Source organism: Lipophrys pholis (assembly GCF_963383615.2).
Source record: "Lipophrys pholis genome assembly, contig: SCAFFOLD_25, whole genome shotgun sequence".
Taxonomy (NCBI): Eukaryota; Metazoa; Chordata; class Actinopteri; order Blenniiformes; family Blenniidae; genus Lipophrys; species Lipophrys pholis.
This window is the reverse complement of record NW_028292149.1, coordinates 582,501-607,282: the sequence shown is the minus strand read 5'-3', so window position 1 is coordinate 607,282 and position 24,782 is coordinate 582,501. Positions and strand designations below refer to the sequence as shown.

At 44.9% G+C, this 24,782-nt stretch overlaps 1 protein-coding gene across 4 annotated transcripts in view; it reads left to right on the top strand.

Moving 5' to 3' along the window:
- The first annotated feature begins 1,271 nt into the window (after window positions 1–1,271).
- The window catches only part of LOC308128130 (NACHT, LRR and PYD domains-containing protein 3-like), a 26,069-nt gene continuing 2,558 nt past the window's right edge, over window positions 1,272–24,782 (top strand). For 3 of the 4 annotated variants that reach the window (XM_080493779.1, XM_080493778.1, XM_080493777.1), the window contains exons 1-15: window positions 1,272–1,414; window positions 1,958–2,031; window positions 3,107–3,226; window positions 4,440–4,559; window positions 5,763–5,882; window positions 7,988–8,107; window positions 10,476–10,595; window positions 12,068–12,169; window positions 12,246–12,324; window positions 12,637–12,844; window positions 13,203–15,006; window positions 15,087–15,260; window positions 18,241–18,408; window positions 18,673–18,855; window positions 20,368–20,550. In XM_080493779.1, coding sequence (XP_080349905.1) covers window positions 1,988–2,031; window positions 3,107–3,226; window positions 4,440–4,559; window positions 5,763–5,882; window positions 7,988–8,107; window positions 10,476–10,595; window positions 12,068–12,169; window positions 12,246–12,324; window positions 12,637–12,844; window positions 13,203–15,006; window positions 15,087–15,260; window positions 18,241–18,408; window positions 18,673–18,855; window positions 20,368–20,550 — 3,545 coding nt within the window. In that variant the 5' untranslated portion in view covers window positions 1,272–1,414; window positions 1,958–1,987. The remainder of the gene's footprint in view (window positions 1,415–1,957; window positions 2,032–3,106; window positions 3,227–4,439; window positions 4,560–5,762; window positions 5,883–7,987; window positions 8,108–10,475; window positions 10,596–12,067; window positions 12,170–12,245; window positions 12,325–12,636; window positions 12,845–13,202; window positions 15,007–15,086; window positions 15,261–18,240; window positions 18,409–18,672; window positions 18,856–20,367; window positions 20,551–24,782) is intronic. The other variant, XM_080493780.1, reaches the window with a different exon arrangement.

The window sequence follows — 24,782 nt, the reverse complement described above, 5'->3', positions numbered from 1 at the left end:
TTACTGATATGGTTTGACCTCTGCCTGACGACCTCCGTCCGTCCAAGGACACATCAGTTGCTGCTCATCAGGGTCAGAGGTCACACTAATGTGGGAGTATGTGAGCGTCCACAGACGGCTTGAGGATTGACGTCACTTCTACATGTCTGCTTCAGATAAAAACATGAATCTGAATTATTCCAACAGCTCAGTGTCGTAGGCAAGAAGTCTGTTTGTAACAGGCAGTGGCACGGCCACCCTGCAGCTTGTTCATGTTTAAGAACCTGAAAATATCAACCTGTGTATTACTTCAATAGCTTAGTATTGAATGGACAATAACAAAGTAGCTCTGTTTATACATGGCACCAGGCCAGCTTCATATAAAACACAGTTTCATACAATATATATAGTCGGGGTCCCTGCTTCGTCTCTCCATCAGTTTGGGGTCCTTGGCCTGGTAAACCTGGAAGACCCCTGGTTATGATACAAGCTCTGAAGTATGTCTGATGTTGCTTCATAAAGTTTCAGTTACAATCCAGGCTGGTCAACGTTTCATTAGCAGCTGTTTGCAGCAGTTTCATATTTTATCTTTAAAATGTATTAAGTCAATTCAACATTTTAACTCTTTCAATATTTTTGCTCCTTTTTAGATTGAATTTCATGTCTTTTTAAAAATTTTAAACCTCTTTTGTTTTAAAACTCTGGTCATTTAAGGTTTTTTATCTTTGCTGTTGTAAGGTGTTTTTTCCACATTAACTCGTTTTTGCTTGTTTTTCTTTTTCATTTGTTGTTTTTTTCAAAGTGGTTTTCACAAGAGACCAGCTTCCTTTTGAAAAAGACTCTGGTGTGTAAATAGAATGAAAATAAAAGAGTGTAGAAGTGGTGGAAGCAGACAGACGGTGGGTGGAGTGGAGAGTCTTTGTTTCTCCACACAGACTGAAGCTGTCAGGCCAAACAGGTGAAGCTCCACCCCCTCTGACTCCACCCCCGACGTCAGTGCACCACACCTCTCCGCTTATGTCACCTGGCCCCGCCTCCTTCTAATGTGAGCCCTTCTTCCCAGTGCAACCACAACACAATGTTGGTTTCAGTGTGATTCAGTGAAGCTTCAGGGAGCCGCTACAGAAGAGCTGAAGAGCCACATGTTGAACAGCTGTTCTAATAGAAAAGTTCTTCCTCCAAATAAAGAGTCAGACTTTATATTAAAGCTCCACCTTCACTTTAAAGTTCAGATTGACGTCATGAAGCAGGTTCAAACATGTTTTCTCAGGAATGTCCTCCTCTGGGTGTGTCAGAGCAGGAAAGAGAACGTCGACGCTGTCAGACATCAGAGACCGACTGAGACGGACTGAGACGGACGAAGAGCAGCTTCTTCTCTCCACAAGTTTCCTCACACGTGGAAAAGTGTCTGGAAGAAGAAGTGAAGAGAGTTCAGGTGAGAATCTCTCAGCTCTTTAGAAGCTTCCACAACGGAGCAAAAGACTTTCTAACTTCTCTTTTTCTCTTTCATTCACACCATCACAAACCTCTGACAGCTGCTTTCTTCTTCTTCACCTGTTGGACAAACATTTCATCCTCCATTTAACTCCTTTCTTCACTTCTTTTCTTCTCCATGGAGAAACTCTGAAAACATTCAGCAGTGGGCGGGGCTTCAGCCCTCCCCCACACACACACACACACACACACACACACACACACACACACACACACACACACACACGACTCAATCATCTCATTATTTATCATCCAGACGCTTTTTCCCTGAAACCTCCAACTGACATTAATCCTATTGATTGTTGTATTTTTCATGTTTCTATATTTTCTTCTCTCATCTTATTTCCTCTGTTTATTCATTATTTATGCTTCTTGTTTTTCTTCTCTCTGTTTTGTCTCGGCGTGGTGTGTGTGTGTGTGTGTGTGTGTGTGTGTGTGTGTGTGTGTGTGTGTGTGTGTGTGTGTGTGTGTGTGTGTTGAGCAGGTTGGTGTGTTTCTCTCTGTCTGACTCAACATGTGGGACGTGGATGAAGAAGACCCACCAGAGTGTGTGGACAGGTAAGAGACGTCCCCCCCTCCTGCATTCAGTCAAACAGCAAACAGAAGAATGGACACTAAATGTAAACTCCATAGAAAGATGAAATGTAGTAAAAGTGGCTCTGCTGTATTGACACGTCTCAAGGCTCAGTGATTTCAAGTCATCCAAAGTGAGCTGAAGTGATTTCAACAGGCAGCAGAAAAAGAGCTGCAGTAAAGGACATGAGGTGCAGAGACATTCCACCGTCCCCATGATCAGTCCCAATGTGATCATGAAAGACACAAGGACAAGCAGTGGAAAGGACAAAGACTAGAAGATCATGTGTTGTCTTTCAGGTCAGAGTTTCTAACTCCTCTTAACCTGATCCAAGGTCAGAGCAGTGTCACCTTTCCAACAGGGAGTTTAAAGGAAGTGGACGTCTCCACATGACACTGAAGTCCAAACGTCCCACATCACTAACTTACAGTTTGGTCCACAAAGATTTGTCCTGAGACAAAGTTTGTCTCATTGTGTTCTGTATATTACCACAGGAAATAGAAATGAAACCCTCCAGACTTCAGCTTTAATTCAGTGGCTTCAACTAAAACATCCCATAACAATGTGAGGAACTAAAGGATTTGAACACAATCCCTTCATGTCAGAGGCTCAAAAGTCACTGAACCAATGAAATAAGAGAGAATCAATCCTTCATCTCTCACACTTGTTGAAAAGCCTTTGCAGGCAATGACTGGCTGAAGTTGTGAACTCATGACGTCAGCAGGCGCTCGCTGGGTTTCCTCTATTTTAATGCTTATTGAAGTTCTTTCATCAAACATATTTTTACTGATCAATTCCTGAAAACTTTTCCAGAAGAAAATAACATTAAAGTTCTTTTGTTGAAAACAGGAAATGAAATGATAAGAACCAAGTGTGATCTGTTGATCTAATACAACATTGTGTGTGTGTGTGTGTGTGTGTGTGTGTGTGTGTGTGTGTGTGTGTGTGTGTGTGTGTGTGTGTGTGTGTGTGTGTGTGTGTGTGTGTGTGTGTGTGTGTGTGTGTGTGTGTGTGTGTGTGTGTGTGTGTGTGTGTGTGTGTGTGTGTGTGTGTGTGTAGAGGTGAGAAGCTCAGACACACAGCAGGGTCTTCAGTATCCAGCAGCTTGTCTATGAAGAGTGACTGGTCCAAAGGTAATCCACCAGTCTTCAGTGCTGAACCTGGACCTTCAGACACAAAGTAAGAAACTCTTTCTTTTCTTTTATTTCCTCAAAACCAGAGTGAGAGAAGTTGTGCTCACTCTAAGATTCACTTCCAGTATTTTAGTACAAGAGTCCAAACTGCAAACTGACCAGCAAAGTCTGATCCTCCACTCTTTCAAAAGTCCTATTTTGATGATGAATCTGCTGGTTTCAGAGCCCCGAGGAACACCAGAGGAGAGGGGGATGGGGGGGATGTAAAAGATGTGAACTGAATGAGCTCAATGCAACTAAAGACAAATCTGTATGTTGCTTGTTGCCCTCTGTCCCTGTCCTATCACTTTCTATCTTTGAATCTTCAACCAGAAGAACAGAAAGTCTCCTCCTCTGAGTCTGGTTCTGCACTTTTCTTCCTGTTAAAATGTTTTTTTCTTTCTACTGTTGCTTTTACTTGCTGTGGTGGAACAGTTGAGTTTTTTCTCTGTAGAAGTACCTTGAGATTATTGTGGTTCTCTATGAATTGAATTGAATCAAATGGAATCAAATGGAATTGAATGGAACCAATCCAGTGATGTGATGGACAGTCTGATGGACGTCAGTCTGTAGAGGAGGGTTACATGGAGTTGGTGACACAGGCTGCACTCAGATTCGAGGAGGAGGAGGAGGAGGAGGAGGAGGAGGAGGGAGAGCAGGATGAAGAGGAGAAAGAGGAGGAGGAGGGTAAAAGTCCAGAGTCAGCTGCAGTCAGGTGGTTGATGGTGATTCTGATGAGAGTTTCTGTTTCTGAGCTTCATTGAGGGAAACCAGACTGGAACTGTTCATACTGATTATTGTGGGAAAAGTCAGAGTCCAGATCAGATGCTACTACTTTTCCAGGAACATTGAAACAAAAGGCAGATTGGAAATGACATGAAGCTTATAGAAGTTCTTTCATCAAACATATTTTTACTGATCAATTCCTGAAACCTTTTCCAGAAGAAAATAACATTACAGTTCTTTTGTTGAAAACAGGAAATGAAATGATAAGAACCAAGTGTGATCTGGTGATCTAATACAACATTTTGACTGTGTGTGTGTGTGTGTGTGTGTGTGTGTGTGTGTGTGTGTGTGTGTGTGTGTGTGTGTGTGTGTGTGTGTGTGTGTGTGTGTGTGTGTGTGTGTGTGTGTGTGTGTGTGTGTGTGTGTGTGTGTGTGTGTGTGTGTGTGTGTGTGTGTGTGTGTGTGTGTGTGTGTGTGTGTGTGTGTGTGTGTAGAGGTGAGAAGCTCAGACACACAGCAGGCTCTTCAGTATCCAGCAGCTTGTCTATGAAGAGTGACCGGTCCAAAGGTCGTCCACCAGTCTTCAGTACTGAACCTGGACCTTCAGACACAAAGTAAGAAACTCTTTCTTTTCTTTTCTTTCCTCAAAACCAGAGTGAGAGAAGTTGTGCTCACTCTAAGATTCACTTCCAGTATTTTAGTACAAGAGTCCAAACTGCAAACTGACCAGCAAAGTCTGATCCTACACTCTTTCAAAAGTCCTATTTTGATGATGAATCTGCTGGTTTCAGAGCCCTGAGGAACACCAGGGGAGAGGGGGATGGGGGGGATGTAAAAGATGTGAACTGAATGAACTCAATGCAACTAAAGACAAATCTGTATGTTGCTTGTTGCCCTCTGTCCCTGTCCTATCACTTTCTATCTTTGAACCTTCAACCAGAAGAACAGAAAGTCTCTTCCTCTGAGTCTGGTTCTGCAGACATTCTCCTCCTCTGAGTCTGGTTCTACACTTTTCTTCCTGTTAAAATGTTTTTTCTTTCTACTGTTGCTTTTACTTGCTGTGGTGGAACAGTTGAGTTTTTTCTCTGTAGAAGTACCTTGAGATTATTGTGGTTCTCTATGAATTGAATTGAATCAAATGGAATCAAATGGAATTGAATGGAACCAATCCATTGATGTGATGGACAGTCTGATGGACGTCAGTCTGTAGAGGAGGGTTCCATGGAGTTGGTGACACAGGCTGCACTCAGATTCAAGGAGGAGGAGGAGGATGAGGAGGAGGAGGAAGAGGAGGAGGAGGAGGAGGGTAAAAGTCCAGAGTCAGCTGCAGTCAGGTGGTTGATGGTGATTCTGATGAGTTTCTGTTTCTGAGCTTCATTGAGGGAAACCAGACTGGAACTGTTCATACTGATTATTGTGGGAAAAGTCAGAGTCCAGATCAGATGCTACTACTTTTCCAGGAACTTTGAAACAAATGGCAGATTGGAAATGATATGAAGGTTATTGAAGTTCTTTCATCAAACATATTTTTACTGATCAATTCCTGAAAACTTTTCCAGAAGAAAATAACATTAAAGTTCTTTTGTTGAAAACAGGAAATGAAATGATAAGAACCAAGTGTGATCTGTTGATCTAATACAACATTCTGACTGTGTGTGTGTGTGTGTGTGTGTGTGTGTGTGTGTGTGTGTGTGTGTGTGTGTGTGTGTGTGTGTGTGTGTGTGTGTGTGTGTGTGTGTGTGTGTGTGTGTGTGTGTGTGTGTGTGTGTGTGTGTGTGTGTGTGTGTGTGTGTGTGTGTGTGTGTGTGTGTGTATAGAGGTGAGAAGCTCAGACACACAGCAGGGTCTTCAGTATCCAGCAGCTTGTCTATGAAGAGTGACTGGTCCAAAGCTACACCACCACACTTCAGTGCTGAACCTGGACCTTCAGACACAAAGTAAGAAACTCTTTCTTTTCTTTTCTTTCCTCTAAACCAGAGTGAGAGAAGTTGTGCTCACTCTAAGATTCACTTCCAGTATTTTAGTACAAGAGTCCAAACTGCAAACTGAGCAGCAAAGTCTGATCCTCCACTCTTTCAAAAGTCCTATTTTGATGATGAATCTGCTGGTTTCAAAGTTTGAAGACAATATTTGAAAGTTGTCAGTGATTGGATGATTTGGATGTTGGTTGAGAAGAAGTTCCAGAGTTGCTGGCTGAAGGCTCTGGACCTCCTGATGTTCATCCAGGCTGGAGGTCAGTGAGGCTGAGAGAGGAGGTCAGAGAAGTACTGTGGACGTTGGTGAGACGTGAAGGAGGAGGGTGAGGGACAGAGGAGATCAATGAGGTACAGAGGGAGGAGCTTCATGAGGAACTTGAATGTCTGGAAAAGAATTGTGAAGTGAAGCTGTTGAACTGAAGTCAGTGGAGTTTCTGGAGAAGCAGTGTCATGTGAAGGATGGAAGGTGTTCTGATGATGATTCATACTGAAGAATTTGACAGCAGGTGGAGTTTCTGGAGGATTTGAGAGGGAGACCAGAGAGAAGATAAAAGGTGGAGGTGACCAGGGTGTGGAGCAGTGTGGAGATGCTGCTGGGTGAGAGGGAGGAGCAACAGTGCTTGATGTTACCAGGGTGGAAATATGCTGACTCAGTCATTCTATTGATGTAGGTTGGAAATAACAGAGTGCTGTCGAGGAAGACACCCAGACTCCTCACCCTGACTGGAGGGGAACCAGAGGAGCTGTCCATGATGGTGGACAAACTAGGAGCTTTAATGGACCTGAATCATATGAGGAGAACTTCTTTATCACTGCTGAGTTTGATCAATTTGAAGAAGAACCAGGACTTGATGTCCTGTAGATAGTCACTGATGGAGGTGGGTGGGAGGGTGTAGTTGGTTTGGTGGATACGTAGAGCTGTGTCGTCTGCATAGCAAAGAAACTTCATGATGTATTTATGAGAAATATGGACAAGTGGAGGAGATGGACAATGAAGAAGGTGGGACCAAGTACAGAGCCCTGGGGAACACCAGAGGAGAGGGGGATGGGGGGGATGTAAAAGATTTGAACTAAAGACAAATCTGTATGTTGCTTGTTGCTCTCTGTCCCTGTCCTCTCTCTTCATCACTTTCTGTCTTTGAACCTTCAACCAGAAGAACAGAAAGTGTCTTCCTCTGAGTCTGGTTCTACAGAAAGTTTCCTCCTCTGAGTCTGGTTCTACATAAAGTCTCCCCTGAGTCTGGTTCTAAACTCTTCTTCATGTTAAAATGTTTTTTCTTTCTACTGTTGCTTTTACTTGCTGTGGTGGAACAGTTGAGTTTTTTTCTCTGTAGAAGTACCTTGAGATTATTGTGGTTCTCTATGAATTGAATTGAATCAAATGGAATTGAATGGAACCAATCCAGTGATGTGATGGACAGTCTGATGGATGTCAGTCTGAGGAGGAGGGTTACATGGAGTTGGTGATTCAAGGAGGAGGAGGAGGAGCAGGAGCATGACGAGAAGGAGAAGGAGGAGGAGGAGGGTAAAAGTCCAGAGTCGGCTGCAGTCAGGTGGTTGATGGTGATTCTGATGAGAGTTTCTGTTTCTGAGCTTCATTGAGGGAAACCAGACTGGAACTGTTCATACTGATTATTGTGGGAAAAGTCAGAGTCCAGATCAGATGCTACTACTTTTCCAGGAACTTTGAAACAAAAGGCAGATTGGAAATGACATGAAGCTTATTGAAGTTCTTTCATCAAACATATTTTTACTGATCAATTCCTGAAAACTTTTCCAGAAGAAAATAACATTAAAGTTCTTTTGTTGAAAACAGGAAATGAAATGATAAGAACCAAGTGTGATCTGTTGATCTAATACAACATTTTGACTGTGTGTGTGTGTGTGTGTGTGTGTGTGTGTGTGTGTGTGTGTGTGTGTGTGTGTGTGTGTGTGTGTGTGTGTGTGTGTGTGTGTGTGTGTGTGTGTGTGTGTGTGTGTGTGTGTGTGTGTGTGTGTGTGTGTGTGTGTGTGTGTGTGTGTGTGTGTGTGTGTGTGTGTGTGTGTGTGTGTGTGTGTGTGTGTAGAGGTGAGAAGCTCAGACACACAGCAGGGTCTTCAGTATCCAGCAGCTTGTCTATGAAGAGTGACTGGTCCAAAGCTACACCACCACACTTCAGTACTGAACCTGGACCTTCAGACACAAAGTAAGAAACTCTTTCTTTTCTTTTCTTTCCTCAAAACCAGAGTGAGAGAAGTTGTGCTCACTCTAAGATTCACTTCCAGTATTTTAGTACAAGAGTCCAAACTGCAAACTGAGCAGCAAAGTCTGATCCTCCACTCTTTCAAAAGTCCCATTTTGATGATGAATCTGCTGGTTTCAAAGTTTGAAGACAAGATTTGAAAGTTGTCAGTGATTGGATGATTTGGATGTTGGTTGAGAAGAAGTTCCAGAGTTGCTGGCTGAAGGCTCTGGACCTCCTGATGTTCATCCAGGCTGGAGGTCAGTGAGGCTGAGAGAGGAGGTCAGAGAAGTACTGTGGACGTTGGTGAGACGTGAAGGAGGAGGGTGAGGGACAGAGGAGATCAATGAGGTACAGAGGGAGGAGCTTCATCAGGAACTTGAATGTCTGGAGAAGAATTGTGAAGTGAAGCTGTTGAACTGAAGTCAGTGGAGTTTCTGGAGAAGCAGTGTCATGTGAAGGATGGAAGGTGTTCTGATGATGATTCATACAGAAGAATTTGACAGCAGGTGGAGTTTCTGGAGGATTTGAGAGGGAGACCAGAGAGAAGGAAACAGATGGAGGTGACCAGGGTGTGGAGCAGTGTGGAGATGCTGCTGGGTGAGAGGGAGGAGCAACAGTGCTTGATGTTACCAGGGTGGAAATATGCTGACTCAGTCATTCTATTGACGTGGGTTGGAAATAACAGAGGGCTGTCGAGGAAGACACCCAGACTCCTCACCCTGACTGGAGGGGAACCAGAGGAGCTGTCCATGATGGAGGACAAACTAGGACCTTTAATGGACCTGAATCATATGAGGAGAACTTCTTTATCACTGCTGAGTTTGATCAATTAGAAGAAGAACCAGGACTTGATGTCCTGTAGATAGTCACTGATGGAGGTGGGTGGGAGGGTGAAGTTGGTTTGGTGGAGACGTAGAGCTGAGTGTCGTCTGCATCGCAAAGAAACTTCATGATGTATTTATGAGAAATATGGGCAAGTGGAGGAGATGGACAATGAAGAAGGTGGGACCAAGTACAGAGCCCTGGAGAACACCAGAGGAGAGGGGGATGGGGGGGATGGAAAAGATTTGAACTGAATGAGCTCAATGCAACTAAAGACAAATCTGTATGTTGCTTGTTACTCTCTGTCCCTGTCCTCTCACTTCATCACTTTCTGTCTTTGAACCTTCAACCAGAAGAAAAGAAAGTCTCCTCTGAGTCTGGTTCTGCAGAAGGTTTCCTCCTCTGAGTCTGGTTCTGCAGGTTTCCTCCTCTGAGTCTGGTTCGACAGAAAGTCTCCTGCTCTGAGTCTGGTTCTGCAGAAGGTTTCCTCCTCTGAGACTGGTTCTGCAGGTCTCCTCCTCTGAGTCTGGTTCGACAGAAAGTCTCTTCCTCTGAATCTGGTTCTCCAGAAGGTTTCCTCCTCTGAGTCTGGTTCTACAGAAAGTCTCCTCCTCTGAGTCTGGTTCGACAGAAAGTCTCCTGCTCTGAGTCTGGTTCTACAGAAAGTTTCCTCTGAGTCTGGTTCTACAGAAGGTTTCCTCCTCTGAGTCTGGTTCTACAGAAAGTCTCCTCCTCTGAGTCTGGTTCGACACAAAGTCTCCCCCACTGAGTCTGGTTCTACACTTTTCTTCCTTTTAAATGTTTTTTCTTTGTACTGTTGTTTTTACTTGCTGTGGTGGAACAGTTGTGTTTTTTCTCTGTAGAAGTACCTTGAGATTATTGTGGTTCTCTATGAATTGAATCAAATTGAATCAAATGGAATTGAATGGAACCAATCCAGTGATGTGATGGACAGTCTGATGGATGTCAGTCTGAGGAGGAGGAAGAGGAGGAAGAGGAGGAAGAGGAGGAAGAGGAGGAAGAGGAGGGTAAAAGTCCAGAGTCAGCTGCAGTCAGGTGGTTGATGGTGATTCTGATGAGAGTTTCTGTTTCTGAGCTTCATTGAGGGAAACCAGACTGGAACTGTTCATACAGATTATTGTGGGAAAAGTCAGAGTCCAGATCAGATGCTACTACTTTTCCAGGAACTTTGAAACAAATGGCAGATTGGAAATGACATGAAGCTTATTGAAGTTCTTTCATCAAACATATTTTTACTGATCAATTCCTGAAAACTTTTCCAGAAGAAAATAACATTAAAGTTCTTTTGTTGAAAACAGGAAATGAAATGATAAGAACCAAGTGTGATCTGTTGATCTAATACAACATTTTGTGTGTGTGTGTGTGTGTGTGTGTGTGTGTGTGTGTGTGTGTGTGTGTGTGTGTGTGTGTGTGTGTGTGTGTGTGTGTGTGTGTGTGTGTGTGTGTGTGTGTGTGTGTGTGTGTGTGTGTGTGTGTGTGTGTGCAGACGTGAGAAACTCAGACACACAGCAGGGTCTTCAGTATCCAGCAGCTTGTCTATGAAGAGTGACTGGTCCAAAGATCATCCACCAGACTTCAGAGCTGAACCTGGACCTTCAGACACAAAGTAAGAAACTCTTTCTTTTCTTTTATTTCCTCAAAACCAGAGTGAGAGAAGTTGTGCTCACTCTAAGATTCACTTCCAGTATTTTAGTACAAGAGTCCAAACTGGACTTCTGGAGAAGCAGTGTCATGTGAAGGATGGAAGGTGTTCTGATGATGATTCATACAGAAGAACTTGACAGCATATGGAGTTTCTGGAGGATTTGAGAGGGAGAGCAGAGAGAAGGAAACAGATGGAGGTGACCAGGGTGTGGAGCAGTGTGGAGATGCTGCTGGGTGAGAGGGAGGAGCAACAGTGGTGGATGTTACCAGGGTGGAAATATGCTGACTCAGTCATTCTATTGATGTGGGTTGGAAATAACAGAGTGCTGTCGAGGAAGACACCCAGACTCCTCACCCTGACTGGAGGGGAACCAGAGGAGCTGTCCATGATGGAGGACAAACTAGGAACTTTAATGGACCTGAATCATATGAGGAGAACTTCTTTATCACTGCTGAGTTTGATCAATTAGAAGAAGAACCAGGACTTGATGTCCTGTAGATAGTCACTGATGGAGGTGGGTTGGAGGGTGAAGTTGGTTTGGTGGAGACGTAGAGCTGAGTGTCGTCTGCATAGCAAAGAAACTTCATGAGGTATTTATGAGAAATATGGGCAAGTGGAGGAGATGGACAATGAAGAAGGTGGGACCAAGTACAGAGCCCTGGAGAACACCAGAGGAGAGGGGGATGGGGGGGATGTAAAAGATTTGAACTAAAGGATTTTTAACTTTAAAGTTATTCTACCAGAATCAATTTGGGAAACATGAAACATGTAGGATCCAGTTTCAGTTGTTGATGTTGATCTCTGATACATTCATACCTTTCTGAATGGAATTCGTCATGACACTCACACAAACACATAATTCCAGCATTTAAATTTAAAGGAACACACCAGTGTGTTGACCTCTTGCTGATTAATGATCAGTTTCACAACATTTAAGAATATTCTGGAGGTTCTAATCCTCTTTCTCTGAGAAAGTCCAGTCTTTTATTTTGGGCTGAATCGGTCCAATCTTGATCATTTTGCTTCAGCTTCTGCGACGCCATCTTTGATATCCCAGAAACCCTTGTGGCAGATTTCCCAAGATGATGTCAGTTAGGAAACATCAACACAGTTTGATGTTTTGTTTGTAAACATCAACTTTGGTGGATCGATTTGGGAAACTGCAGGTTGGAAATGAGTCCAAATGAGTGTTGATGGTCTTGTTTTGGTGTTTTGGTTTATTCTCTCTGCAGAAGGGATCTGTTTTATGGGAAGTACATTTTGAAGATTGTTTTTCTGGTAGAGTAACTTTAAATGTGGAACTCCAGTTTATAACTATTAAATATCCTCACAGTATTTTCACAAAGTCTGACTTAGAGAATCAAAGTCTCAGTTCTTCCATGTATCTTCCATTGTTCCAGTCAGTCTGTTCCTGATGTTGTGTTTGTTTTTAGCTCTGACTCTGGGTTTCCATCCAGCTGTGTGTCCATGAAGAGTGACCGGTCTATGTTTGAACCCTTTAACTTTAAATGTGGAGCAGGAAGTGGTGATGAGAGGTGAGAATCAGTGTTTGTCTCAGGATTCCTCATCACACCACACAGCAGCTTTAACAAAGTCAACATGTTTCTGCAGCGTGAGCCAGCAGAGCTCCCAGCTTCTCCGTGGTGGCTCCGCCCCTCAGCATCAAAGACATCTGGACTCCACATTTATGGTGAGAACACGTCTCCATTCAACACTTTGCTGTCACATCATGAGACAGAAGAAGCTGCTGTGACTTCCAGCTGAAACATGAAACAGACACTCAGCTTATTAGATCCATTCAGGTCCAAAGTGAAAAAGTCCAACCTTCATCCAGCTTCCAGTCTTCACTGATGCTTGAAGCTGCTTCTGCTGGAGATCCCACATGAAGTGTGATTTGGCTTCACATGTTGTCCATCCTGCTCTCTGCACTGGATTTACACTCACATCTCAATCTGGCTTCAGTTTCAGCTCAAAGTCAACTCCAGATGTTTCTCTGTTCCAGCTGCTGGAGGACAACATGGTGACTTTCATGAAGAAGGAGCTGAAGAAGATGAAGAAGCTCCTGAGTCCAGATTACCCAGCATGCTCAGAGAGTGAGAGGGAGGATGAGGATGAAGAGCAGAGGAGCAGCAGAGAGTCATTTCTGAGGATCACCCTGGACTTCCTGAGGAGGATGAAGCAGGAGGAGCTGGCTGAGCGTCTGTGGAGCAGTAAGAGGATTTGATCTCATTTCACAGGATGGAGATGAAGCTGAAATGTTCTCAGCTGGAGCAGAAAGCAGTCAGAAACAGAGTCCATCCAGAGAACACAGGTCATTTCCAGGTCAGACACAGAAAGTGTGAAACAGGCAGAAAGTCCAAAACAAGCAGCAGAGAAGAGGAGACACAAAGAGAGTTCCTGAACTCTGCTGCTCATGTGATGCAAACATCTGCATCAGATCAGAGGCTGTTTGGTCTCCACTGAGGAGCTGGATGGAGCTGATGGAGGAGAAACATCTCCACTAACACACTGTCATCTTCACATTCAATGTCAAACACACTCAACTCATTCCTGCTTTCTTCTTTTCAGGAACTTCTGCTGGAGTCTGCCAACAGAAGGTGAAATGTGCCCTGAAGAAGAGGTTCCAGGTTGTGTTTGAGGGGCTCTCTAAAGCAGGAGAGTCCACCCTCCTGAAGCAGATCTACACAGAGCTCCACATCACAGAGGGAGGGACTGCAGAGGTCAATGAGGAACATGAGGTCAGACAGATTGAAACAACATCCAGGAGAGCAGCCAGAGCAGAAAGCAGCATCAGACCAGGAGACCTCTTTAAAGCCTCACCTGGAAGATCTCCACCAATCAGAACAGTGCTGACAAAGGGAGTGGCTGGCATTGGGAAAACAGTCCTGACACAGAAGTTCACTCTGGACTGGGCTGAAGACCAAAGCAACCAGGACGTCCACTTCACATTTCCATTCACCTTCAGAGAGCTGAATGTGCTGAAGGAGAAGAAGTTCAGCTTGGTGGGACTTGTTCATCACTTCTTCACTCCAACCAAAGAAGCAGGACTCTGCAGCTTTGAAGACCTCCAGGTGGTCTTCATCTTTGACGGTCTGGATGAGTGTCGACTCCCTCTGGACTTCCAGCACCCTGAGATCCTGACTGATGTTACAGAGTCCACCTCAGTGGATGTGCTGCTGACAAACCTCATCAGGGGGAACCTGCTTCCCTCTGCTCGCCTCTGGATCACCACACGACCTGCAGCAGCCAATCACATCCCTCCTGACTGTGTCGGCATGGTGACGGAGGTCCGAGGGTTCACTGACCCACAGAAGGAGGAGTACTTCAGGAGGAGGTTCAGAGAGGAGCAGCAGGCCAGCAGGATCATCTCCCACATTAAGACCTCACGAAGCCTCCACATCATGTGCCACATCCCAGTCTTCTGCTGGATCACTGCTACAGTTCTGGAGGAGGTGTTGAAGAGCAGAGAGGGAGGAGAGCTGCCCAAGACCATGACTCAGATGTACATCCACCACCTGGTGGTCCAGGCCAAAGTCAAGAAGGTCAAGTATGATGGAGGAGCTGCCACAGATCCACACTGGAGTCCAGAGAGCAGGGAGATGGTGGAGTCTCTGGGAAAACTGGCTTTTGATGAGCTGCAGAAAGGAAATCTGATCTTCTATGACTCCGACCTGACAGAGTGTGGCCTGGATCTCAGAGCAGCCTCACTGTACTCTGGAATGTTCACACAGGTCTTTAAAGAGGAGCAAGGCCTGTACCAGGACAAGGTCTTCTGCTTCATCCATCTGAGCCTTCAGGAGTTTCTGGCTGCTCTTCATGTCCATCAGACCTTCATCGACTCTGGAATCAACCTCCTGGATGAACAACAACAAACCTCCTGGTGGTCAACAGTGTACAAGAAGAAAGATGATCTCCACCATCTCCATCAGAGAGCAGTGGACGAGGCTTTGAAGAGTCCAAATGGACACCTGGACTTGTTCCTCCGCTTCCTCCTGGGTCTTTCACTGCAGACCAATCAGAGTCTCCTCCGAGGTCTGCTGACACAGACAGGAAGTAGCTCACAGACCAATCAGAAAACGGTCCAGTACATCAAGAAGAAGCTGAGTGAGAATCTGTCTGCAGAGAGAAGCATCAATCTGTTCCACTGTCTGAATGAACTGAACGATGGTTCTCTGGTGGAGGAGATCCAACAGTCCCTAAGATCAGGACGTCTCTCCACTGATAGTCTGTCTCCTGCTCAGTGGTCAGCTCTGGTCTTCATCTTACTGTCATCAGAAGAAGCGCTGAAGGAGTTTGACCTGAAGAAATACTCTGCTTCAGAGGAGGCTCTTCTGAAGCTGCTGCCAGTGGTCAAAGCCTCCAACAAAGCTGTGTACGTGGTTCATGAACAAATATGTAGAACTGAGTCCATGACAAACATTGAACTGGTTTTCATTGTTGCTTCTTCTTCAGGTTGAGCAGCTGTGGTCTGACAGAGAGAATCTGTGGAGCTCTGTCCTCAGTCCTCAGCTCTCAGTCCTCCAGTCTGACACATCTGGACCTGAGTTACAACAACCTGCAGAATTCAGGAGTGAAGCTGCTCTCGGCTGGACTGGAGAGTCCTCACTGTAAACTGGAAGCTCTCAGGTTCTGACATTATTGATCATTAATATCCACCACTCTCTGTTCTCCTGCTCACATCTCTAGAACATCAGTAAAACATCTCAGTAGAACACTGCAGCCTCTTGATATTTTCTCCTCTATTAATCAGGAAGTAAAACTACAAAGTAAAGTTTCCAGTGTAAGTTCAGGTGGAGAGCAGCAGCTTTACTTCCTCCACTCACTGTGTTTGTGATGCTCCATGTCACAGAGTTCTGCCTCAGACTCTGACACCGACACGACTACGAGCAAGAACACGACACATGAGACAAGCACAGCAGCAGCAGGACACTCACTTCAGGTGTGCTCCTGTGGCTGGATGAAAATATCATCACTTAGGAGGCTGAGGATCCACCAAGGAAAGAGAGGATGATGAGAGAGCAGAGGCAAGAGCCTCACAGTGACCAGTACTTCTTATGAAGCAACCAGTCAAATCAGTGGAGTGAAGCACAGCGACGGGACAAAATAGAATAGAATAGTTTATTCTAGTGATGGCCAGATGAAGCTTCATGAACCACTGTCTTCACTTTCTGACCCTCACACAGAATCGGTGTGTTTTTCTTCTTTTCATTTTAAATGAATATAATCTTAGGAATCCTACTGTCACTACTTGCTGTCTTATTACCTGACTCACGCTTTTATTATCACATTTTTACTATTACTGGTTTTCATTTACGCAGAGATGTAGTTGTAGTCTATTGTTGCACTATTGATAGATAGATATATATATATATATATACACTATCGGCTCTATCAGCTCTGTCCGACCTTTTAATAACCCCCCTCTGAGGCAAATAAAGTATCTGATTGAACGATTGATTGATTGAAAAAGAAAAAAATGCAAAAAGAGTTCAACATCTCTGCAGTTTTGTTCTTGTTGCAAAGGGATGATTTAGTGTTAACATTTCTAGGTTCCAATTCTTTTATGTCACCTGAACGCACCGTTAGAGCGAGTTGCTCTGTGATTGGCTGAGAGTGGAGAAGGGGGCGGGTCAGGTCAGACTGCATGCTCTGTGTGTGTCTGTTAGTTTGGAGGAGAGAACGAGCAGCCGCTTCTGTTTAATAATAAAGTGTCTTTGTAGAGAAGAAACTCATCCTGCTGGATGCCACAATAGTATCGCTACAATAGTAACACTACAAGAGTATCGCTACAATGGTAATGCTAAAATTGTAACACTGCAATAGTAACACTACAATCGTAACGCTGCAATAGTAACGCTGCAATAGTAACGCGCATGGACTTAATATAAGAAGTAACTTTAATCTGATTACTGGTTTGGAAATAGTAATGCGTTAGATTACTCATTACTGAAAAAAGTGATCATATCACTGTTACTCATCATCAACAGTCAAATTGCCTGATGTACAACCAGTGTTCCCAACAACATCAAAAACAAAACAATCAGGACAACAGACTGTAATACAGACCGATTTGGACTGAGGACTTAATGGAGGCACCAAAATAAACTTATGCCAATTTTCCACTAGTTCCTTCTCAGCCTTACTCGATTCGACTCTACTCACTTTTTACACTTTCCCACTACATGATGGTCCCTGCTACCAGGTACTTTCATGATATACGTAGTAGACTGAGGTTCCAAGCGAGCTAAGAGGAGTAGACAATGTGATGACGGCAGGTCACTGATTGACCAGCGTGTCACGACGCAGATGAGTCAGTGAGCGGCTCATTCACTCGCCATTTCTTTAAACCTGAACACAAACAAATTCCTGATCAAATTCCATAGCTGTCCTGGTGAACGCTGTTTAACTGCACTTCCATGAAAGTTTAAAGTATTGTATTGTTTATTTGTCTTATTTTAAAGAAGTCACCAGTTAACAGGAGCACCAGTGAAACCGAAACACCGGACAGTGAAGCATCACATCAGGGTGATTACTTGTGCATGACGGGGAAAGCTCCGATGACTCCGCCCACGCCGTGGTCGTTCTATTGTAATGGAAAACAACTGAGGCTGAGTGGAGTAGAGGCAAGGCCAGTAGGGTCAAGTGGAGCAAGGCTGAGTAGGAGCTGGTGGAAAAGAGATATTTATTACCAGTGACTGGGAATCAGAATATCTAGACAACAATGTGAATAAAGCAAAATATATAAAGAAATGCAGAATTAGGAAGAAATGTTAAACAAAGAAAACAATAACAAAGATCATCTATTGATCAAAGAAGGATTAAAAGATTCTGTCAAAAAAGAAAAATACATGAGAGAATCTGTAAAACACAAAACTAAAGAAGTCGCAAATAAATATGTGAAACATAAAAATAAGTTAACTACAACTGTGAGAATTTTGAAAAATAAAAATCAGAAAAATAAATGTGCTGAAATGTAAGAAAAGCAGAATCCTATTAAAGACACATGGAATCTATTAAAGAGTGTAAAGAGAAAGACCCAGAGACATTTCATTAGTAAGGAAGAAATCATAGAAATTATTATCAAAAGTAAAACCAAATCTTCAGATTGAGACTAAATGGAGATGAAACCAGTAAAGAGGGTGATTGAGTTTATCTCCAAACTACTGACTCACATCTGGAACCTTTGTCTTTCCAAACTGGACAATTTTCTGACAAAAAGACTCAAATCAAAGTGAAGTACAAAACTAGAACCAAAGAAGATTGAACAAACTCCAGGACAATGTCTCTGCTCCCACAGTTCTCACAAACTAAACCATGAATGAATGAATGAATTGTGTCTCTCAGAAGAATGATTGTCTCCACTGTCCCCGTCTCTCCAACCAAACACTCTGTAATGAATAGAAAGAAGTAGCAGGACGTCCAGCTCCACTCCACAGCTTCACTTCAACATCTGGAACTGAAAACATGAACAAAACATGTGGACCTCCATGTTGTCTCCTTCACGTCCACATGAAGCCAAAGTCAAACCCAGAGAAGACGATCTGAAGCTCTGAGGTCCAACAAAGTCCTCATAACAACGTCCTGTCCTCTCTGTGTCTCATTACAGTCTTTCTTCATGTGAACTCTCCAACTGTGAAGTGATCTCCTCTGCTCTGAAGTCTGACTCCTCCCATCTCAAACATCTGGACCTGAGTAGGAACCAGCTGAAGGATTCATCAGTGAAGGTTCTGTGTGCTGGACTGGAGAGTCCAAACTGTAACCTGGAGACTCTGAGGTCAGTTCACTGTCTGAAGTTAGAATGTGTTGAAGTCAAACCACTGAGAGGAGTTTAGGAGGATCCAGATGTTGGAGGACAGAGATGGACTGAGCTCTGCAGCATGTTAGTGATCAGCATGTTGATGAGACTCTTCTCCTCCTGGTGGCTTCAGCTGTTTGGACTTTACATTTCTAAACTCTTCCAGTCTGAACCTTCTTCAGTCTCAATGACTTCAACATCAAACTTTGTCCTCTAATCTCACTTCTTTCTCTCTTTATTCAGGTTGGGGGGCTGCAGGTTGTCAGAGATCAGCTGTTCTTCTGTGGCCTCAGCTCTGAAGTCCAACCCCTCCCTCCTGAAACATCTGAAACATCTGGACCTGAGTTACAACCCGCTGCAGGATTCAGGAGTTGAGCAGCTGTGTGGTTTTCTGGAGAGTCCACTCTGTAGTCTGGAGACTCTGAGGTCAGACTCCATGTTTGAGTGTGTGTGCAGTGAAAGTTGTGTTGACACTAAAGGTCAGACATCAGGCTGATATGAGATGATCCACACTGAGGATCTCCATGAGAAACTGAGACTTCTTCTCTGGGCTTTAGTCCTGTGACTGTGGCAGAGCCGTGTGGAGCTCCACATTTCAAAGCTTGGTAGAAGAAGCAAGGTGCTGCAGTGGAGAATTCTCCGTCAACTGGGGCTGCAACTAACTATTATTATAATAATCGATTAATCAGTGATTATTTTTAGATTAATAGATTAATGGGATAAAAAACAAAAACATTTCAAATTGTAGGACCAGTTGATATTGAATAAACCAAACACTAAATATGTTCTGGTTATTTAAAAACACATCACTGAACCAGTACACAGATGTATACAATATATATCCGTATATACATGTATATAAGATGTATACAAGGTAATTATTAAATCAGATTTAATGTACTTCAGGGACCACATACAGTCCAGTTTCATCCTGAGTGGACCAGACTGGTACAATATTACTATAATAACCTTTAAATTTACACTTCAAAGTTTTTCTTTGTTGTTGTCACAGTGGATGTAATGAAATTATCTATATTTTTACAAGATCAGTTTGTACTGAAAATGACAACAATCTCAACATAAAGTCAAATTTAATGAAACATTGAGGTGCAAAATACAAAGAAATGTGAAAAAGAAAGTTGTGTAAATCCTCTATAAGCTCCTTGCTTGGTGGGACCAGATTAGAGCCTCTGCTCAGTTTGGGCCTCATGTTCTCTGCTGGAAAGGGAAAGTGAAACTAAAGGAGAGCAGCTCCACAGAGCAGCACTGGGCTGCAGGGAGGCGGCCAGAATTCACCTCTCAAACTAACCTCCTGACACCACAATGTCTGAATATTACAATAATCAGCTCCAGACCAAGTATTCTGGTCCTTTCAGTGTCGCTCAGCTTGAAATTTAGCAGGAGAACCTGTCTGTTGTCCTCGTCAGGCAGGTTGTCCTCATTAAGGTGTGTTAACAGGTAAATATGTGTCCGTCCACAGTGACGTGTCCAGTACAGGGTGGAGCTCTGACCTGGTCCTCAGAGGTTCTACTGTATCTGAAGAACTGTGTGTGTGTGTGTGTGTGTGTGTGTGTGTGTGTGTGTGTGTGTGTGTGTGTGTGTGTGTGTGTGTGTGTGTGTGTGTGTGTGTGTGTGTGTGTGTGTGTGTGTGTGTGTGTGTGTGTGTGTGTGTGTGTGTGTGTGTGTGTGTGTGTGTGTGTGTGTGTGTGTGTGTGTGTGTGTGTGTGTGTGTTGTGATCCAGATGTTGGAGGACAGAGACGGACTGAGCTCTGCAGCATGTTAGTGATCAGCATGTTGATGAGACTCTTCTCCTCCTGGAGGCTTCAGCTGTTTGGACTTTACATTTCTAAACTCTTCCAGTCTGAACCTTCTTCAGTCTCAATGACTTCAACATCAAACTTTGTCCTCTAATCTCACTTCTTTCTCTCTTTATTCAGGTTGTGGGGCTGCTGGTTGTCAGAGATCAGCTGTTCTTCTGTGGCCTCAGCTCTGAAGTCCAACCCCTCCCTCCTGAAACATCTGAAACATCTGGACCTGAGTTACAACGAGCTGCAGGATTCAGGAGTTGAGCAGCTGTGTGGTTTTCTGGAGAGTCCACTCTGTAGTCTGGAGACTCTGAGGTCAGACTCCATGTTTGAGTTTGTGTGCAGTGAAAGTTGTGTTGACACTAAAGGTCAGACATCAGGCTGATATGAGATGATCCACACTGAGGATCTCCATGAGAAACTGAGACTTCTTCTCTGGGCTTTAGTCCTGTGACTGTGGCAGAGCCGTGTGGAGCTCCACATTTCAAAGCTTGGTAGAAGAAGCAAGGTGCTGCAGTGGAGAATTCTCCGTCAACCTCTGACACGCTCCATGTTGAGCTTCAGCTTTCAAAGCAGGCTGATCTCTCCTGGATGAAGAGTCACTGATCTCCCAGCTGGAGCTCCAAACTCTCCCTCACTCTGCCATTGTTGCCCCCCTGACCCAGTGTGTGTCATGTAGGGGTGTGATTCCATCCTGTAATAGGAAACAAAGAGGCAGACCACTTGAGCTGGTGTTTGGCTCGGCTGCAGGATTTAATATGCTGCTGCCTCTGTGCAGCTTTTAGGCTCCTTCAATCGCCATGCGCCCTCTGCTGGCCTTTTAGAGTAACACACTACTGCTTTCACCTGAAAAGTACAACTCGGTTTGAGCCTTTTAAACTCTATTTGAGACACAGTAAAATAAAATATATCTATAGGGGGTCTAGCTTTAATCACTTTGAACTTATTTAATTTATTGTTTTAACCCTGAGCTGTAATTTAGTCCTATTGACTTTTTAACATCTTTTAAATACGCTTTAAATTGCTGCACCTTTTTTTTATCCTTAACACCGGGGCTCCTCAATTAGTTTTCCTTGAGGGCCAAAACCAGAGCAGCATGTGAAACCAAGGGCTGGAACATCTGCAGGTATTCTGCACTCTGGCATTAAAAGATTTTTTAAATGCAGATGTTTGAGCTGATGTGACCATTATGAGGGACCGAGCAGAAAGACCAGGACCTCCAAAGGAGGCCAGGACCTCCAAAGGAGGCCAGGATCTCCAAAGGAGGCCTGGACCTCCAAAGGAGGCCTGGACCTGGAGGCCAGGACCCTGTTGTATTTGGAATGTTTCTTATTATTAGTTTTTTGCAAAAAAAAAAAAAAAAACCTGTATAAAACCCCCCTAAACATGCTCAAAAACTCACCAAATTTGGCACGATCATTAACCCCCAGAGAGCCAAAATGTCTCTCTAGCGCCACCTAGAAAAACCAAAATGGGCACCACGGCCCATAGGAATGTCGTAGAGAGATCAAACCAAAACTCAATTGTTCGTCTCATTGAGACCTAAAAATCACGTACTGCTACCCCTGACTTAAATCTGACAGGAAGTCCGAAGTTTGCCTTTCAAAGTAAGATTTTCTATCAAAAACGGCCCTCAACTTCTGAAGGAGAATACATTTGACCCCCTAAACATGCTCAGGGACTCACCAAATTTGGCACACTCATTAACACTGGGTGATATTAAATGAAAATGTAAAAATAAACCCCCAGAGAGCCAAAATGTGCTCTCTAGCGCCACCTACAAACACTACAACGGCCACCAAAAACACTTAAACGGCCCATAGGAATGTCGTAGACCGATCAAACCAAAACTCAATTGTTCGTCTCATCGAGCCCGACAAATCACATGCTGGAACCCCTGACCTAAATCTGACAGGAAGTCTGCAATTTTCCTTTTAAAGTAAGATTTTCAAACGCTAGCTACTCTGAGCAAGAATATCTATCGACTTCAGAAACCTACTAAATGACAGAGGAGACTCTCCTCCTCAATAATCCCCAATATCACTTTCAGTGGTGGAGCGGTTCTGTTTTTATTAGTCGTCAAAGTTTTGAACACAGACTCCGCCTCCTCGTCCAGTTTAAAGGTCTTGTGCTTTGAATGACGCGACATTTTGTCTTTATTTGAAACGGTTCTCCTTTAACAATCATTTCTTCTTGATGTCCACATCGGCAGTGCTGATTCTCTCTCTCTCACACACACACACACACACACACACACACACATACACACGCACACACACACACACACACACACACACACACACGGTGCTATACTGCCCTCTTGTGACGAGTTGGTAAACATGCAACTGTGACGAGGGAGAGAGGTGTGTTCATGGGAGATTCTTTTCTGTGTAGCTCTATGAATTAGTTCTGTGTCTGTAGCTCTACAAACAGCAGCCCAAGGCTTTAACTTTTTTTTCCCACACCTTCAAAAGAATTGTACTCACAGTGAGTACAGGATTCCAGCAGGTGGCGCCACTGATCCTTAAAGCCTGTTTTATTCTTGACGCGTCAGCGAGCTCTGTACGGCTCCGTGCGGCTGAATGACGTCATTGTAGCCTCCAGGCCCCTCCGAGCGGCTCTGTTCACGCTGACGTCACCGCTCCATGCTCCTCCAACTTCTTGTGACTCCAGTAGAACCTGTGAGGTGTGGAGCGGTAAGAGCTCCACCCTGTACTGAGCAGACACGTCACTGTGCACGGACACATATTTAACTGTTAACACACCGTGATGAGGGACAATGACAACCTACAGAAACACTCTGATTCTACTTTTCTTTCACATGAAGCCGTTAAAAGGATCATTTTATGGCTCCAAATCCAAGCTTTCCTTTCCAGTAGTATGTGGTTTGTTTAGTCGTTACTGATGAAGCAAAAGTCTGGCTTCATTAGAAAGAAGTTCTATTAATGATGCGTCTCATAGCGGAGCGCCCCCTGCTGCCTCATGCAGACCTCAGCCTGCGGTCAGAACGCCATACAAGACCTGGAAGTGAAGTTAGTTCCAATCAGGTTCCATGATTACTTCATAAAACACTCTGGCTTCACTTCCATGCAGTAATGTAACATAATGATCCCAAAGATCCCTGCAGAGGGGCGGAGCCTCCAGCACAGGTTGGAGGAGGAGGAGGAGGAGGAGGAGGAGGAGGAGGAGGAGCGGCAGGAGGAGGAGGAGGAGGAGGAGGAGGAGGAGGAGGAGGAGGAGGAGGAGGAGGAGGAGGAGGAGGAGGAGGAGGAGGAGTGTGACGTCACCAGTCCTTAAGTTTGACTTTCACAGAACAGCAGAGGACATAAGGCCCGGGGACCAGAACCCACCAAGAGGTCCAATCTGGTCCCACCAAGCCAGGAGCTTTAAAGGATTTATACACTTTGTTTTGACATTTCAGTGGATTTTCACAATAAGTTTCAGTTAAACTGACTTCATTTTCAGGAACTGATGGAAAAATATAGAGAATTTCATTACAGACACTGAATTTAAAGGTTCTCATAGCACTGGAGGAGGAGGAGGAGGAGGAAGAGGAGGGGGAGGAGAAGGAGGAGGAGGAGGAAGAGGAGGAGGGGGAGCAGGAGGAGGAGGAGGAGGAGGAGCAGGAGGGGGAGAACAGAGAAAGAGGAGGAGGAAGAGGAGGAGGAGGAGGAGGAGGAGGAGCAGGAGGGGGAGAAGAGAGAAAGAGGAGGAGGAGGAGGAGGAGGAGGAGGATGGGGAGGAGGAGGAGGAGCAGTAGGAGGAGCAGGAGGAGGGGGAGGAGCAGGAGGAGGAGGGGGAGGAGGAGGAGTAGGAGGTGGAGGAGGGGGAGGAGGGGGAGCAGGAGGAGAAGGAGGGGGAGGAGGAGAAGGAAGAGGAGGAGCAGGAGGGGGAGAACAGAGAAAGAGGAGGAGGAGGAGGAGGAGGAGGAAGAGAACAGAGGAAGATGAGGAGGGGGAGGACAGGAGGAGAAGGAGGAGGAGGGGAGGAGGAGGAGAAGTAGGAGGAGGGGGAAGAGGAGGAGGAAGAGGAAGAGGAAGAGGAGAGTGAAGAGAAGGGGGAGGAGATGGAGGAAAACAGAGCAAGAGGAGGAGGAGGAGGAGGAGGAGCAGGGGGGGAGGGGGAGTAGGAGGAGGAGGAGCAGGAGGGGGAAGAGCAGCAGGGGCAGGAGGAGGAGGAGAACAGAGCAAGAGGATGAGGAGGAGCAGGAGGGGGAGGAGGAAGAGGAGGAGGGGGAAGAGGAGGAGGGGGAGGAGGAGGACGACGAGGAGGAGGGGGGAGGAGGAGGAGGAGCAGGAGGAGGAGAACAGAGCAGGAGGAGGAGGAGGGGGAAGAGGAGGAGGGGGAGGAGGAGAACAGAGCAGGAGGAGGAGGAGGGGGAGGAGGAGGGGAAGGAGGAAGAGGAGGAGCAAGAGGAGGAGGAGGAGGAGGGGAGGAGCAGGAGGGGGAAGAGGAGGAGGGGCAGGAGGAGGAGGGGGGAGAGGATGAGGGGCAGGAGGAGGAGGAGAACACAGCAAAAGGAGGAGGAGGAGGAGGGGAAAGAGGAA